The sequence below is a fragment of the Haemorhous mexicanus genome, chromosome 10 (assembly GCF_027477595.1).
Source record: "Haemorhous mexicanus isolate bHaeMex1 chromosome 10, bHaeMex1.pri, whole genome shotgun sequence".
NCBI classification, from domain to species: domain Eukaryota; kingdom Metazoa; phylum Chordata; class Aves; order Passeriformes; family Fringillidae; genus Haemorhous; species Haemorhous mexicanus.
Window position 1 is genome coordinate 10,863,715 of NC_082350.1, and position 16,552 is coordinate 10,880,266.

Consider the following 16,552-nt stretch of genomic DNA (forward strand, 5'->3'; position numbering starts at 1 on the left):
ATAACAGAGCTGCTGAACCTTTGAAGCTGCTGCTTCTCTCCAGAGGTGTGAGGGTGGAGATGGCCCAGCATGGAGGAGTGAACAGTTTGGAACAGTTTGGATCCAGCTGCCCTCCCTGCTGCTGGGAGGGGATGGGAATGGGGATTGCTCTCATTTTCCCCTCCGATTCCATGGCTGGGGAATTGTGCCCCTTTTGGTTCAGCACTGAGGGAATGTGGATCATGCTTTCACACAACAGCTGGTGTGCAGATCCTGGTGTTTGTGCTGTGGCTTCTGGAGTGTGCAGACATGAAGGACAGAATCATTGCATGGGTTTATAATAAACTTCTCATTGTTCCCTATATAAAAAAAAATTGTTATTTCTTACTTGTTACCAGATTTCAGAAGGCAAGAAAATACTAACACTTCTGAGCTTTCAGTCGTAGGAGCTGCTTCTGAAGGAGTGTCAAGCTTTCTAAAAAGTCTTACAGTCAATTCTGATACCCATTTACTCTTTCAGGAGCTGGGAAAACTGGAGAAATTCAGACAGTTTTTCACAAAACTCTAATATGGTTTGGGCATTTTTGTTTATATGATCAGCTGGGATGGGTAAAGCAATTGGGTTAGTGAAAGAGCGTATCAGGGGTATGTATGACAGCATTCTTCTGCTACATGAGAACAGCAGTAAGCTCAGCTCTCTTTCTATTTACCAGCAGAAATTGGCCTAATTTGCAGCAAAAGGAGTGCAAGCAAAATATTTCTAAACATGTAGTGAACTTTACAAAAAAGCTAGAGATTCCAGAATTTCCTTCTGTCTCTTTGAAGCAGGTTCAACAGGTACCCCTTCAGGGTTGTTGGGCAGGTCAGCAGTAAATGAGCTTGCATGATGCAGAATGTTGGTTTAGGTTTGGTCCTTCACCAAACCATTCTTTCCAGGGATCATTTAAGAGAGATTGGTGTGCAGCCATTGGATTCTGTGAATGCCTGTTTTCCTTCTTTATGCATGGAACAATTGAAAGAATAGCCCCCAAATTCATCCAATATTAGTGAGTGTGGAATGACCTCTTTGCTGACTTAATTATAAAGTATTTACATATGAAGTTCTGCAGCTGAGAAGGCTGTTGTGACATCATTTATGCAGAGATACAACCTGTCTGTAGCCAAAACTTCTGTAACATCTGGTACCGTTTATTGCATCTATTTCACTTTCTTACATACATCTTAAACATTTAAGCACAATAGAATCACAGCATTCTAAAATACTAATTTGTTTTGTAGTTTTTAAAATGCAGATGTGCAGAGTCAAGCAGACTACAGCTACAACTGCCTCATAGTAGCCATTTAAATTTTTTTTTCCTTCCCATCAGAATTTAATTGATTTCTGCCCATGAGAAAGTTTAATCTCCACTTCAATGAAAATACCCCTTTGTAGTGGTGTTTGCCATGTGCATGGAAGACTAAATTCTGGAAAAGTTCTTGTTTTCCTGGGTACTGAAACTTTGTTTTGCCAAGCTGAACCTGATGTCAGTTTGGGACTTGAGTACTTCATTCCAAATCTTGCTAGAAACCAATCAGGAGTAACACACAGGGACACAGCAGAGAGTCTGTAGGGTGGTACCTTACTGTGGGTCTTCCATTAGGACTTGTTTGGGATTTTGTCTCACATGTTCTGCACTTCTAATTCAGCGAATCTGTGGAAAACATTTAAATATGTGGAATTTCCCACATATTCAAAATATACATATACACATATACAAAAAGCCCACAAGGCTCAAACCTGTCTTCTTTTGTGAAGCAGTAGGGCAGTGGTCAAACACAAGGTGAGTTGTGCTGTGAGGTGTGTGAGCTGCCTTACATGGAGAAACTGTCTTTGTTGGACAGGTTCACTCCAGAATGATAAATATGGAGTTGTTTTTACTTTGCACTTATAAAATGTCACCTCTAATTGAACTTCCAGTACCTTCTGGAACATCTGGATGAAGTGACTAGGAAAGGGGAAAGCTGTTAAATATGAATATGGAGCAGCATCTGTTGGAGTGCTGATGGGGATTTTTTTCTCCACCTGGCTAGTTTTCCAGATGGTTCAGGTGGGCAGAATTTCAGCAGCTGTTTTTGTTGTTTGGTCAGTTTAAAATGCTGATTTCTGAAATCAGATCCAGTCATGAAATAGATCCTCAGTTTGATGAAGCAATTGCTTCACCTGCTGGAAAGTTCTTACCAGAGCTGACTGAATTTTTTTTATTGTTTTGAAGACTGATGGGCTCTGTCCTTGCTTGACTGCTCCTTCTCAGAGCTGGCTTTGCAGAGATCGTTTTCTTGCAAACAGTTGTTCCCCACTATAGCTCCTCCCCATGGCCTTGGATGGTTGTTTTCTGTCTTGCTCAGACAGTTCTAATGCAAGTCAAGCCTTAGACCAGAAGTCCTCATTTGTGCAGCATTTGCCTGGGGATGGCCACTGAGTGGAGTTACAAGTTACTTAAGGATTGCTTGGAAGGGCTGGGAGTCAGTCTGGGATGTCAGTGAGAGGTGGCCATGTGGAATAACAGAAACAAACTCCCAGATGGCTGTGTTTTGTGTCCTGAATCTGGATGAAGGTACAGGTCAGAGCATTGCTGAGGGCTGCTGGTGTGGTCCCACATGCTGTGCTGGAGGGCTGGCACAGGCCCTGCAGGCTGGTGTTGTGTGCCCAGAGCAGGTGTGGTGCAGAGCACATTCAGTCTGCTCCAGAGCATGCTTTAAAGCTTTAGGGGGATCCTTTCCAAACAAGTGAGCTGCCTGGGTTAATGGATAAATGCTTTGCTTAAATGGTTAATGGATAAAAGGTTTGCTTAATTTGCCTTAAATACAGGCAAAAAATGTATGGACTGTAGGAATTCTGGGGTTTGACTGTTGTGATACTACTTTTGTTTTCCTCTGGTGCTCATGAACCAGCCAAACTAGGAAAGAGGTTTTTTTGGTTAAGAGTTTACCCTGAAAGAATCCCTGGACCAGTTTTGCTTAAACTTGTTGCACATAATAATGTGATTCTGGGAATGACCCATGCCAGTGCAGGTACTGCCACAAAAGGGCTGCAGCCTACAGAGGAACAATGTCAGAGCACGGGGAGAGAGTGAGAAGGAAGGTGCAGCACAGAGAAGCCTGTACTAAGCCTGTACTTTGTACCTGGACCAACTCCTGTCCCAAGAAGCTTCTGGCTGCCCCCTGCCTCACTGAAGGGTTTGATGGCACTTGCTGTGGTAACAAGGGAGCAGAGCAGGGCCTGGAGTGAGTTGGCCGTGGGAAACTTGGAGGAGAGGTGTGTTAAGTTTTGTGAACTTTTTCCCCAAAATAATAAATTGAATTCCCTGAGCTGAGTCTATTTAGCCCCCAACAGTACTTGGTAAGTGATTTCCCCATCTATATGCCAACCTATGAGTTTGCTTGCTCTTTGTCCTCCTGTTGGGGGGTGAAGCAGCTGGGCAGGTGTGTGGCTGCCAGCCAGGGCCAGCTCCCCACCCTGACAGCTCACAGCACATGACAAGCAGGGACCTGGGGCAGCAAGGCCTGGCCATGGCCCCTGCACTGCTTCTGTAGGAGGCTGTGTCAGCTCACAGGCCCCAGCCAAGCACCTCCTCTGTCTGGAGCTGTCTGCAGCTGTCTGCTGTCCTCTCATTCTGATACCTGGTCCATGCATGTGGATTGTGGACTCTAAACTAAAGTTTTGCTTTAGTCTCTCCCTTTTGACATGCTCTGTATACACCAAAAGATGGCATTCAAGAGATTTTTTCAGTATTGGCTTGTGCATCTCCTTCCTTGTAATGAAAAACATCAAATGAAGCAAAAATGGCCACATTTCTTGTGAGAAGGTCAGGTTTCAGGCCATGCAGTGTTTTCCTTCCATTTGTTATCCTCTAGAAATCCTGATGCACAGCGATGTGAGGGACAAGAATCTGCCACCTGCCCTGAGGATTTGCCTTGAGTTAGAACCAGGACCTTCCCTATGTTCTGGCCATGGTTTGCCAGGGTGATAGGCAAGCAAATTTCATTAGAAATCACTGGATCTGAATTTAATTCCAGGGCAGTTTACCCCAAATGGCTCCAATTTCAGTGACCTCCAAGTGCAGCCAGCATCATTTTCTGTGTTGCTCTTAATATCCTGCCTGCTGTTGAGGATAAAATTCACTTCTTGACTGGGCCTGCACAAGATCCAAACTCTGAAATGCTACAGTGAGGGTAATTTGGACTTCAAGGGCCAGCACAAGGCCATTGCTTTTTGGAGTGTTTTTACTCTTAACAGTTTCAGCTATGCCTTTTCACACTTAATTTCATAAATAGGATCCCTATGAATAATTTAGCAATTATTTTTCAGCTTTTAGTCATGGGACAAATGATTGTAGAGTTAAAGCATCTGCTGCTTTATACTTTGATCTGTTTTACTTGCTGTGTAATATTAAGCAATTTATCTGCAATTTAATTTTGAATTAGCACAATATTTCTGACAAATGCCTTACGGAGTTAGCTGAGCATGGAACAGGAATTTGCACACTTGTGAAATATCTGACCTATCAGTAGTAGCTTAAAATACATTTCCTATATATGTTCTTACAGATCATAGTAAAATGGAACTGGCACAGTTGCAAAAACTCTGCATAAAAATGATACACAAATATGGAGGGGGTTTGTATGATGTTTTTAAAGCAAGCAAAAGAGCAACATGGTAAAGTGCTGTGAAATAGCCTATTTAAATTACTGGTAAGGCTTTTTGCTGATGTTTTAAAGATTTTTTGGTGCATTTGTTCAAGTTAGGTGAACACAGATGCAATTCTAAAAACCCTTTTTATTCCTGTTTTCACCTTGTCCCTATGACCCAGTTTGCAGTAACACAGTGCATAAGGTTTTGATTGTTGCTTACTTCAGTGCAGTTTATACCAAAAGTCCCACTTTGTTTTCCAGGAAAGCCCCAGCCCCTCTCTGCAGTTTCTCACCAGAAAAGAGGCTGCAGATGAGTGACAGGAGCTGGTGAGCACTGTCAGGTGAGGCTCATAAACAAGACCTCAGTGTGGAATCAGCTGAATCCACTCAGGAAATGGGGCCATCACCTGAGCCACTGGCTGTTTGTTCCTGTGACTGTGAGCAGCAGCAGCAGCTCCCTGCCCTGTGGGGCTTTAGCTGAGGTCTTTCTGGAAGCACAGCTTGCACACCTTGGAGAACAGGTGGCCTAAGCACTGGTGCTCCTCTCCTCTGCTTTCTTCCTGCAGGAAGCTCCTGAGCTGCTCAGCACCTCGCAGAGCCAAGACTTTGGGGTTTATGTCAGACTGGAGAGCTGCTCTGTCCTGCTTGTAGGATGCTGCCTGAATCAGGAGGGGATGGAATTCCTGCATACAGGTCAGTGTCAGGGATTGGCCCCTGCTCCAGTGTCAGATCTGCCAGGTGCAGTCAGAATCACCTGGGAGTGACCCGAGGCATGCCCTGTCCCAGCGGGCACAGGAGCAGAGAGAAATATTCCCTGGTACAGGTGGGAATGGCACATGCCCCAGGAGGGCTTCTGGACCTTGCCCAGGTGAAAGGGCAGAGTCAGTTGACCACCATGTAAGCACAGCACATTGGAGAGCACATTTGGTTGGTTGTGTCAGGAGGAAGTTGCACAGTCAGATGTATTTACACTTGACTGGACTTATCCTCTAACTGTTTTATTTTCCTCTGGCTGAGCCTGGAATGTCTGTCTTTCCTGCTCTTTGAGTTTGTGTATCCAGCTTTTAAATTGGCTGATCAGCCTGTTGTACTCGTGATGGCTTCAGAGGGAGTTTGAATTAGGACCCTTGGATGAGGATTCAGTTTCCTTGAAAATCTTTTTGCTGGGAGCACCTCAGTGAACACAAATGGAAATTAAAAGTGCTGGAAAAAGCATTTGATTCCATTCTGGTAAAATGTAGCTTATTTAAATGGTAAAAGGGGCATTTGTGGCCCTTCTGCACATGATGGATTCTCTACTTGCAATCTGTGTTTTCAGATGTTTCCCCATGATATAGAACCATTGAATAGTTCTGATTTTACAGATGAATGAAGGAGGTACAAATGTGTTTTCATTTTTTCAAAAGGTGATTAGTGCTTTAGGACATGAACATTTTTACAATCAGTGCTTTAAAAAATAAAAAGGATCTTCAGAGCTGTCATTCCATAAGGATCTTAATGGTGATGGTTCTTTTTTTTTTCACGGTGTATTTACAAACAAAGAAGCAAAGAATGAATGCAGTTTATTGTCCTAACACTTCTTATATTCATCACTCCGATAAGTTCGCCCATTTTATCACCATGTCACTGTTTCTTTTCAATTAATATTAGAAATTGCTTTGTTTCTTTGGAAACTTGGATTAGAGTTTAATAATTTAATGTAACTGCTCTTAGAAATTAATTGTAAATATAAATACGGGTTTTTAAGGATTTGTTATCACAGCTAATTTTATTTTCTTACATAATCTCCTGTTAAATGGATTGCAGCTTTTTGTTGCTTATGAAAGCCCAATTAACAGTTCTTTCAGTCTGGATCAGTACTGCAGTGGTAAAAGACTTTGATCTTCATTGTTTTTATTATTAGATTATTTTTTAACAATTACATTTTTACTTTCCCTCAGAAACAGCAAGTGCAAAGTTTCTTTAGCTTGGGAAATTCAGCTACAGGGCTTTGACATTTATATCTTCGCTCATTTCTATCGGTATGGATAAATATTTATAATATGCCATGTAAATGCACATACTCTTCCTGCTGTAAATGCCATTTCTGACAGGAAATCCATTCTCTTGCACAACAGGTATGGTGTCCTTGGTCTTCCTAGCTTGACTTAATCCTCCAAGCTCACTTTGTTCCCTGTACTTTACAGCAGTGGACTCCAATGGGACAGAGTTTTGTCTTTTCTTAATTATTTTACAAGAGATTTTACTGCCTGTGGATCTGTGTACATGGGTGGATGAGGCTCAGCACATCCCTCATCTGTGTCTCATTTTTCCATTCCAACAAAGAACAGTGCTGCACACTTTGACACAGATTGAAACACGAGCTGCTGTTTAAACCTTTAGCACGTTGCTCATCGTCCCCTAAGCCCTTCTCTGTAGCTGCCTGCTTTTGCTTTGCTTCTTAGCCATGCTTCAGGCATACCTGGCATCTACTGATTTTTTTCCTCTGCTCTTGTCCTTCTTTAAGAGTCCCTGACAGGGGGGCTGATGCAAACTGCAGCTCAGGCATCACGGTGGTCAGCCAGAAACTGTATTCATTAGCGAAGAACTGACACGTTCCCCGCTGGCCCTGGCACTCGATGAATGGTGCTGATCTGAAGTCTTCCAGGCAGCTTCCGGGTGACATAAGGGACTGTCCACCACCCTGGTCACCAGATCCAGTGTGCTGGAAAGAACAAAGAGACAACTTGGTAACTGTGCATGAAAAATAGGTAAATGATGTTCATCTGTCTTTTTCCCTACTTGCTTTTAACTGTGCTGTTTTTTGTAATCTTATATTGGAGTAAGATTCTCTTGCTGGAGAAAATTTTAATTTGCTCTCTAATAAATTAATCTAAAAGTCTAGAGCCAGCTCACTTAACTTTCAGGTATTTGTCAAACTGAAGGAAGGAGTAGTCTGGGTTGATTCAGAATGATGCCATTATCCAAACTGCTGCAAATGTAACTTGAGGATGGCATTAAAAAGACTGGAGCTCTGATTCTGAAAATTGTGTCTTTGTACATGAAAATCCCACTGTTTATTATAGACAAGGAGGCAAAACCTTTGTTATTTTAAGAAATGTGTATCTTAAGTCTCTAGAGTACAGTATATGTAGCTACAGCTAGGTTCTGCAATTTGGAACTGACCTTTGTCTTTTTCTTGTGAATTTTTTCTCTTTAATGTTTGCTGGACATTGAATAATTTTTCAGAGCTAAAAATCTTTGAACCTTTAGAATACAACAGCTGGATGAAAGAAACATATCTATATAATCATGCACCCACTTTCTTACCATCAAAAAAGAGTATCCTATCCAAAGGCTCCTCCAGTTGGGTGGGCAGGGGGGAATGGACTGGTCCTGGCTGTGCAGTGCCACGGCCTGTGCAGGGGCCTCGCACACGGCGCATCTGCTGATGTAGGGCTGGATCTCCTCCTCGGACAGCGGCGCCATGGGCAGCGGGGCAGCGCTGGACAGCCAGTAGGACTTGTCATTGCGGCTGGCATAGTAACACACCTGGTTGATGTTGCAGTAGGCAAATGGCATGGTACTAAACACAGGCAGGCAGGACCCTGCCAGACCTGGAAATGACAGCAAGGGATGCCAATTATTTCACTTCCTAGGTCAGTTGAAAATTGTATTCTGGCCAGTGTTGCTGCAAAACTAGGTATTTTAGCAGGACTTAGGTAATGCACAGATGTTAAACCTCCCAAGCCCTTTACCAAAATGTCTATGTGAAAAACAGAGACCTATTACCAGTAAGTATCTTCCTTTGATCAGTAATATTTAATTGTGTCAATCTGATATTTAAACATGATGTCGTTTGTCACCATGAGAAACAGTTATGATAACAAATTTCTTAGCTGTGCCAACACTGAAAAATAAATTAGGCAAGAGGTGATGGCTGGTTTAAAAGGAGATCAACTATTTACAAACTCATTAGGAGCAGTGAGAAACCAAGTGACAATGCTGAGAAATAGAAACATTTTTGTGAAGTATGACAAGCCATTGCTAGCAGTCCATTAAGCTGAAATCCCAGCAGCTATCCTGCTATCCAGAAAGGTTTCACTGACTCCCAAAGTGAAATAAAAGGATTGGCGGATTTTGCAGAGCCAGTCCTGCAAAATTTTCATCAGGCAGACATCAGTGGGAACCAAGAAGTGACCAGTGCATACTTCTGTGGTGAATTTCTTCCAGAACTGAATTTAGAACAGTTTCCTGATGGCTTATTGAGTTAGAAATAATCACTGCACAAAGTTCTGCCTAGAACTTGGTGTGTGAAGTGTTATTTCTGTAATGCCTCCAAACCCAAACACCTTCATTAAAGACATGTGACATTTCTGTACAGAAGCCAGTATTTTTTATCACTGATAATATTCCATTCCAGTACTAATGAAGGATCTGGAGCAGCCTTAGTAGGAAAAATGGCTGCAAAATCACACAGGATTTTCTTTGAATCTTATTTTCACTGCTGTTATGAGGCATTCTGTTAGCAACTGGCTCTCCTGGGAAATGCCAAACACACAATAGTGAAAACATTCTAAAGCATCACTGCTATTCTAAAAATAGCTCTTTTTATTGCTCTTTTAAACACTTCTTTTTTGTTCAGCTTATTAGGTCCTTGATCTTTCCTCCTCAGAGACTTCTCTGACTCTTGTATAACAAGTCAACAAGAATTTAGGAAACTTTTTCTATGCAAATTGCCACCAATCAGTTCCTCAGGCTGCAAGTCAGGCAGCTTATTTAGACATCTAATTTTAGTCAGAATTGTATAAGACAGGGAAGAAGTGACCCAAGGCACCAAAAGGAGCTGTCTCTGGAAGGAATATGGCTTTGGCTTTTCAAAAAAATATTAGCTTCTGACTCTGAAAAGCACAGGATTCTGCTGTACACATGATGCATAATTTACTTGTAAACCTTACTTATACTGCCCAACTGTACTTACCCAACTTAACCAGCTCTTTCCCAAGCTGTGTCTACAGTAAAAAGGGAGCAGATCCTCCAGGGAGTTATTTCAGAGTGGCCCAATAAGATTTCTGACCTAGGAAAATCTCTCCAGTGACTTCAAAGACAGCCTAAAATGATCTGGGGTAAGTGAAATAAATCCCTCATCTCTCCAACTTCAAGTCAAAATTACTTAGAAATACTTTTGCATTCAATTGCAGAGCAGCAGAAAGCCATTTTAAATGGGTGACAATAGGGAAGGATAACCAAATTCATTATCATCAGTGTAAATTAGTGTAGAAAATAAGTAGCTGACAGTTTTATAGCTTGTTCCATGTGACTTGTCTTTCCTTGTGTAGATAACACCATATGATCCCTTAGCTGGAAAGCAATTATGTGCAATACATACCAAGATCTTGATTATGGGCTTTTTCTTGTCCCTCCAGGTACAGCAGACTATAGCCAGTCCATAACTTTGGCATCCCCTGTGGGCAGAGTGGTTCTCTGTCTGACTGACTGTGAAGGACGAGCAAGAATCCACTTGCAGATCTAATTTGGGGGCCTGGTTGTCCTGGGACACCAGTCTGGCCAGGTGGACCTTGGAGAAAGGTAAAAGAAATTTACTTGTATAAAATACAAAGTTCACACCTGCTGTGTGTAAATGTTCAGTAAGAAGTTCCCAAGTGAATATAATACAACTTCAAGGCTGTCATGGGCAATAAAGATACAAGCAGACTTCTGTAATCCTTCTTCTGGGAGAGAAATTAAGTAGATTGCCACTGAATGCTTGGCACTTGGCTTTTCTATTGTGACTCTGTCTTGTGCTGTATAGATTAGGAAATGAACTGAAGTGGGCAATGATTTCCTGGAATTACTGACTAGGATGAACAGAATATTTGGACTGAATTAGAATCCTTGCAGTAACAGTCAATGCCCCTTACTTGCGTACGTATTAAACCCTTAATTTATTAGAGAGCAGTCACAGGTAAAATACAACTTTAATTACTCCCAGACGGTTGCCCCATTAGCCCTGGCTCAGAGGTGCATGTCTATTGATATATTCTGTCTGAGCATGGGTGCTTAATTGCCTTTCTGCTTAATAATGGATGCCGAGATAAATTTTCTTCCAATGGGTCTTGCCATGAAATCATTCACAAATGTCACTGTCAGTGCTTGAACTGAGAAGGGGCAGGAGGTATCATGAAATCTCAGGCTAGAGGTGGATGTATCCATGTGGGAACTGGGGGAGCAGAGAGAAAACTGAGTCCATGCATCATCTCACATATCTCCCCCCTGAAGTCATGCTCCATTCTTACCTTGTGGCCCAGCATACCCTTGCTCTCCTCGGCTCCCTTGGTCGCCTGGTGGTCCAGGTGCCCCAGGTAACCCATCTTGACCTGGCAGGCCATATGATCCTTCTTCACCTTTTATGCCTAGAAAAATACAAAGTATGTGCTTTTCCTTCATAGGGCTGCCTTTAAGGTTCTGCAGTGTCCAAACACAAAGGGCCAGTCAGCAAAATAGACACCAGGACAGGGAAGTGCAGAACTGCTTCTGCTGGGAATTCTCTTCACCACTTATTCAGCCTGTGACCACAGCAGTAGCTCAGACGTATGACTTATGAACAGCAGCTCCTGATAGTTTTCCATACTCTCCAGAGATCTGGAGTGATTTACAGTTGAAATCCAAGCACTTCCCAACAAACATTATCATGCAAGTCTCATGCAGAACTGCCATGAGGATCTGCACCATGGAATGAGCAGTAACTCCTCCTGAGGCAAGCCAAGCTGTCAGCTTTGAGAACCCCATTTAGCAAAGTCTTAGAACACATAGTGAACTCCCTTTGAAGTAATGGAGGTATTGGAGTACTTAGAGAACAGAGAGGGACTGCAGAACTGGACATTTTTAGGCTCCTGATGGCCTCGCTTTTTTGTATTTCTCACATGTCCATGCACTTTATACATTAAAGGGAGGAAGGTGTGGCTGTGACAGTAAAAGATACATCTCATGTAGTGTGCAGATAATGATGGGCCTGTTCACTGGCTACCTAAAACAATCTGAATTGAACAAAGTAACACTTATCAGGTATTGTTGCACTCAGAAGTGGTTTTCCCATTTTGATAAAAACCAGTTTTCAGATGAGGGCGTTTCTCTAGCAGCCACTCCAGTTGTTTCTCAGTAATGGTGTTTAATTCCTTGCAGACTTTGCTATTTAACCGGCAGACTGAGTAATTCAAGGTTGTCTCATAGCATTCAAACTTCCCCTTATTACTTTTTACTAAGAAAGTCTGAACCAGTCAAAAAAAAAAAAAAAAAAAAATTAACAGCTTTTCTATGTTGGTTGCAGAGTTATTCTTCCAAAGCTTGAGCACATTGAGGGATTTTCATAAAATTCATTGCTTTTGCCAGTAAAACTTACAATTTGCCTTCCAAGCCAGGAAAAAAACTGGATTCTCCCATCTTAATGAAGGAAAAAGCTTTACTATTTCTTTATTTCTTTCATAAAAACAGTGCAAATATGTGTATCACTGCATCACCTGGTTTTACAAAAACCCTTAATGATGTATATAATGGAAACTCAGCTGTGTAACCCCAGAAACACCTTTTAGCTGGCAAATCAACTAAGATAGCTAAAACTAGAGAGTTAACTGAAAACTGCATTGTTTTCTTTCACGATGGGAATGACTGCTGCAGGGACTCTCCTGGGAGACAATCATGGGGTTTTTTCTCTGGACCCAGAACAGCCAACACAACAAACTTTGGTTTCCCAAGTAGGAAATACCTAAACCCACACAAGGGATTCTACCATCTAAACTGAAGACACTGCAATACAGCCTATGCTGTGTTTCTGTGAAGCTGGCTTCTCTTTTGGGATCACCAGTACCAGCATCACCCTTGTTTTCTTCTCATCTGTCAGAAGAACATTTTAGTCTTTCATCACTTCTTTTTAAGATCTCTTTGGTCAGTTTCCTTTGGTGGTAACTTTTTAATGTTCTAGCAGATAAAGACCTCTGTTGTAGCCACTTCTCTAACTTCTGTGTCCTCTTAGGACTTTGGTTGGCAGAGCTTTGGGATTCATTATTGCTAGGTTTTAAAGCATGTACATTTTAAACATCCTCCAAATAGGTCTAAACCACAGGGCTGGTTTGAGGCATTGCTTTATAACTTGGTGGGGAAAAAGGAAAAATACTACTTAAAGAACTTTTTTCTCAACAGTGACTTATGCTTTTGCCCTGCCTAGCCTAGGAAATGGGAAAGTAGTTCAGGCAGGCTCAAACAGCCTGGTTCAGCTACATTTATCCATCATCCTCAGCATTAACCAGCCCACTATGTGTGTCTGGAGACTGTTACTAAATGTTTAAGGAGAAGAGAGAGGGTAAAATACAGAGAAGTAACTCTGACATTCTGACCCTTTTCAACTTGTTGTCTAAATGGCTGAGAAGAACATCCAAGCTTTCAAAACATGAGCTTACCTTGGGGTCCAGGGTGGCCTATTGGCCCTGGTAATCCTGCAGAGCCATCCTCTCCTCTTTGCCCTGCTTCCCCAGGAGGCCCTGGGATTGTAGGGCATGAATCATCCACTTTCCCTGGTTCACCAGGGTCACCTGGAATGTGTAATGGGAAAGTGAATTGCAAGACTGGCTAATAGTTCCCATGCAAAAAGTCATCATAAATGTTAGCTGATTTGGGTTTTCAAGAGTGTTCTTTAAGTATTTAAAAGTCTTGCATAACTGAGTCCTACTGTTTTAATTTTACTCTTAGTCTTTTAGCACAGTATTAACAGTGTAGCAAGCCAGTGTTAGCAAGTATATGTTAGCTGGTCTGTGATCATTGCCCAGGTGGGCAAGAAGGTCAGTGGCATCCTGGCCTGTGGCCAGCAGGACCAGGCAGTGACCGTTCCCCTGTGCTCGGCACTGGTGGGGCTGCACCTTGAATCCTGTATTCAGCTTTGGGCTTCTCACTACAAGAAAAACATTGAGGTGCTGGAGTGTATTCAGAGAGAGGCAGTGGAGCTGGGAAGGGTCTGGAGCACAAATCTGGTGAGGAGCAGCTGAGGGAATTGAGGGTATTTAGTTTGCAGGAGGGTTAGGAGAGACCTTACTGCTCTATCACAGTTACTTGAAAGGAGCTTGTAAAGAGTCTCTACTCCGAAGAAATAAGAGGAAATGGCTTAAGTTTCATCAAGGGAGACTTATACTGGATATTAGGAAATATGTCTTCATGGGAAGGGCTGTCAAGCCCTGGAACAGGCTGCCCAGGGAAGTGGTGGTGTCACCAACCCTGGAGGCATTGAAAAGACATATAGATGTGGCACTTGGGGACATGGTGTAGGGGTGGCCTTGGCAATGCTGGGTTAATGGTGGGATTCGATATGCTGGAGGTTTTTTCCAACTTAATTCAATGACTCTACATTTCACATAGTTTGTATACAGCTTCAGTCTTAATGTGCCCCAAACTGATTTGAATTAAAGCCTAAAGTCTACCTACTCAAGCTTCAGTGCAAACACCTTAGCGCATGGAAAATTTTGCAGTATTTTGCCTATTTTGTTTCTGCAAAATCATCAATAGGCAGGCCAAAAAGGCTAGCCCATAACAGCCATTTGAAGAAGTAATAATAATAATAATAATAATAATAATAATAATAATAATTATTATTATTATTATTATTATAGCCACATTTTATATATTGAAAGTTACTGGCAGCTTTTGCCTGTTTGCATTTTGTATCAACATTTAGTCAGATGGAAAGTTCAGTGTTTGTAGTAATCCAGTGTTAGGATTCAAGCTTTTGCTACAATTTTGGTTAGAAAGCATCTTGTGTGAAAACCAAAAAAAAAAAAAACCAAACCCAAATAAGAACTAGAAACAAATTTTTCACAAGTCTAATTGACATCCTAGCATGAGAGTTCTCAGCAGAGCATTCTCATGGCATTGGTTCTGTTTATGTGAAATATGTATTAGAGCTATGTCCAGCTAGCAGTACCTACTATTCCTAGAAACCACATCAAGGATATCTTCTAATAAGAGCTGAATGTTTCTATATATGAGGGAGCCCCATGAAAAGAACAGTAATCAAAAGTCATGAACTTACCTATGAAACCTGAAGAATTTGAAAAATGGAAAGCAGATTGTGGCCATTGAGGTGCAGGTGGAAGCAAGTTTCAGGCATGTAAATTAGAGTAAAGAATGGAATGAGAACTGAAATCATTTACATGAGGTGACATTAGAAACAAATAGTTCAGAAATTTTTAATCAAATAAGAAATCATTTAAGTTGGCAACTGCAGGGGTCTTTTTTTTGAGATTGTTTAAATTATTTGCATGCAAGTTAACATTAGTATGATTATACATGAATTGAAGCATCACAGTTACAGGTGAATGACACTAAGCAACAGGTTCATAAGTACCTGTGGGACCTCTGGGACCAGGTCTTCCTGGAAAACCTTGGTCTCCTGGTTGACCTAAAGCACCAGGTGGACCCTGTGGGCCATGGACCCCCATAGGACCTGGAAATAAAACCAAACAAAAATAAAATGTAGTCTGGATGCTTGGGAATCCTCAACTCTGTTGTGCCACAGAAAAAAAATACATATTTCTTCTTTCTCTGGTCTTACGACTTCTTTTTGTAGAGATTGGAAGTGATTGGTGTAGACGGGATTTCTCTACAGTATGTGAAAGAAGCAGAGTATCTAACTAAGAGGTCATAGTGTAGATTTCTGTTTTCAAACTAAAGAATCTGTTGAAAGCTCCAAGTTATTGATACGGGGCACATGTGAGACTCTGTTAGTTCAAACCCATCTGCATTTTCTATAGTTTCTCAAGACCACTGAAGAGGGAGCCACAGTTTGCTTATCTGGCAAACTCAAATGTTTTACTGCCTTATTCTCAGAGAGGCAGAAGTGTCTTCCAACAAGCTGTTGTGAAGCAGTGCATGTGAATCTGTCTCTACTCTCACCTTTTACCCCAACCCCATTGTGTTTGTAGGTAACCAGGAAGAGCTGTGGAATGTCCAGCCTCCCTCCCTTATGCCCAGCTCAATCTCCAGTGGCCACCCCGGGCACAAGGCTCAGTCACAGGGGCTGGGAATAAGTGCACACAGAACTTAAGAACATCTCTGACCATACCCTTTGGGCCTTCTCTTCCTTGGCTCCCTGGAGGGCCTCGGGCTCCCTGTTGTCCTCGTGGCCCAGGATTACCTGGTGCCCCTTGAACACCGCTATCACCTGGATCTCCTCGCACAAAGATGGTCTCTCCAGGAGGACCAGGATTCCCAGGATCACCTATGGAAAAGAACTTCATTCGTAATGTGTGCACAAAGTAGAAACATCTAAAAATAGCCACCTTCTGCTGGTGGGGTTTTTTTATTTTACTCTTGAGTGTTTTGTTTTTGTTTGTTTTTGGTGTTTGTTTGTTGTTTGTTTTTTTTTTTGTCTAGGATATAGGACACTCCTTGCATATTTCTGGAAATACTAGTGTTAGCCTTCATCCAAGGAAGACAATGACAGGAATAGTTCCCAAAGTTAAATAACTTCTGTGCAAGCACAAGAGGCAGCAAGTTACTGGTGCATTCATTGAAATACTGTTTCTCTACATTTATATCTTGTAGCTATATTACTGTGTTGCTTAATCTTGAGATCTGCATTTTGTCCTTGGTTGGTTATCTACCTAGTGTTCACTTCTCTGTGTGTTCACTGAGGTAGTGATGGGTTTCTTTATTCCCTATGCACTTCTATACATTGTTTCACAGACAGTCAGCCTGTTATTCCTAGTAGTCACAGGGGTTTTTTACATTATAAAAGTTGGTATTTTTAGTTTTAATACCTCTGATGCCATCTAAACCAGGTAATCCTTGATCACCCAGAGGACCAGGGGAGGCACTATCAGGAGATCTTCCCATGGGTCCAGTGGGTCCAACAGGTCCTCTTCTACCTAAGGGATCACAT

The 16,552-nt window shown here is 42.0% G+C and overlaps 1 protein-coding gene across 1 annotated transcript in view; it reads right to left on the reverse strand.

Annotated features, from left to right (window-relative positions):
- Positions 1-6,197: 6,197 nt before the first annotated feature.
- COL4A4 (collagen type IV alpha 4 chain) overlaps positions 6,198-16,552 on the reverse strand; it is a 56,756-nt gene continuing 46,401 nt past the window's right edge. Inside the window, exons 39-47 of the mRNA XM_059855298.1 lie at positions 16,431-16,538; positions 15,734-15,889; positions 15,017-15,115; positions 14,702-14,710; positions 13,083-13,214; positions 10,926-11,042; positions 10,019-10,207; positions 7,960-8,246; positions 6,198-7,354 (exon numbers count right to left, since the gene is read on the reverse strand). Of these exons, the coding sequence (XP_059711281.1) occupies positions 7,091-7,354; positions 7,960-8,246; positions 10,019-10,207; positions 10,926-11,042; positions 13,083-13,214; positions 14,702-14,710; positions 15,017-15,115; positions 15,734-15,889; positions 16,431-16,538 (1,361 nt within the window). The 3' untranslated portion in view covers positions 6,198-7,090. The remainder of the gene's footprint in view (positions 7,355-7,959; positions 8,247-10,018; positions 10,208-10,925; positions 11,043-13,082; positions 13,215-14,701; positions 14,711-15,016; positions 15,116-15,733; positions 15,890-16,430; positions 16,539-16,552) is intronic.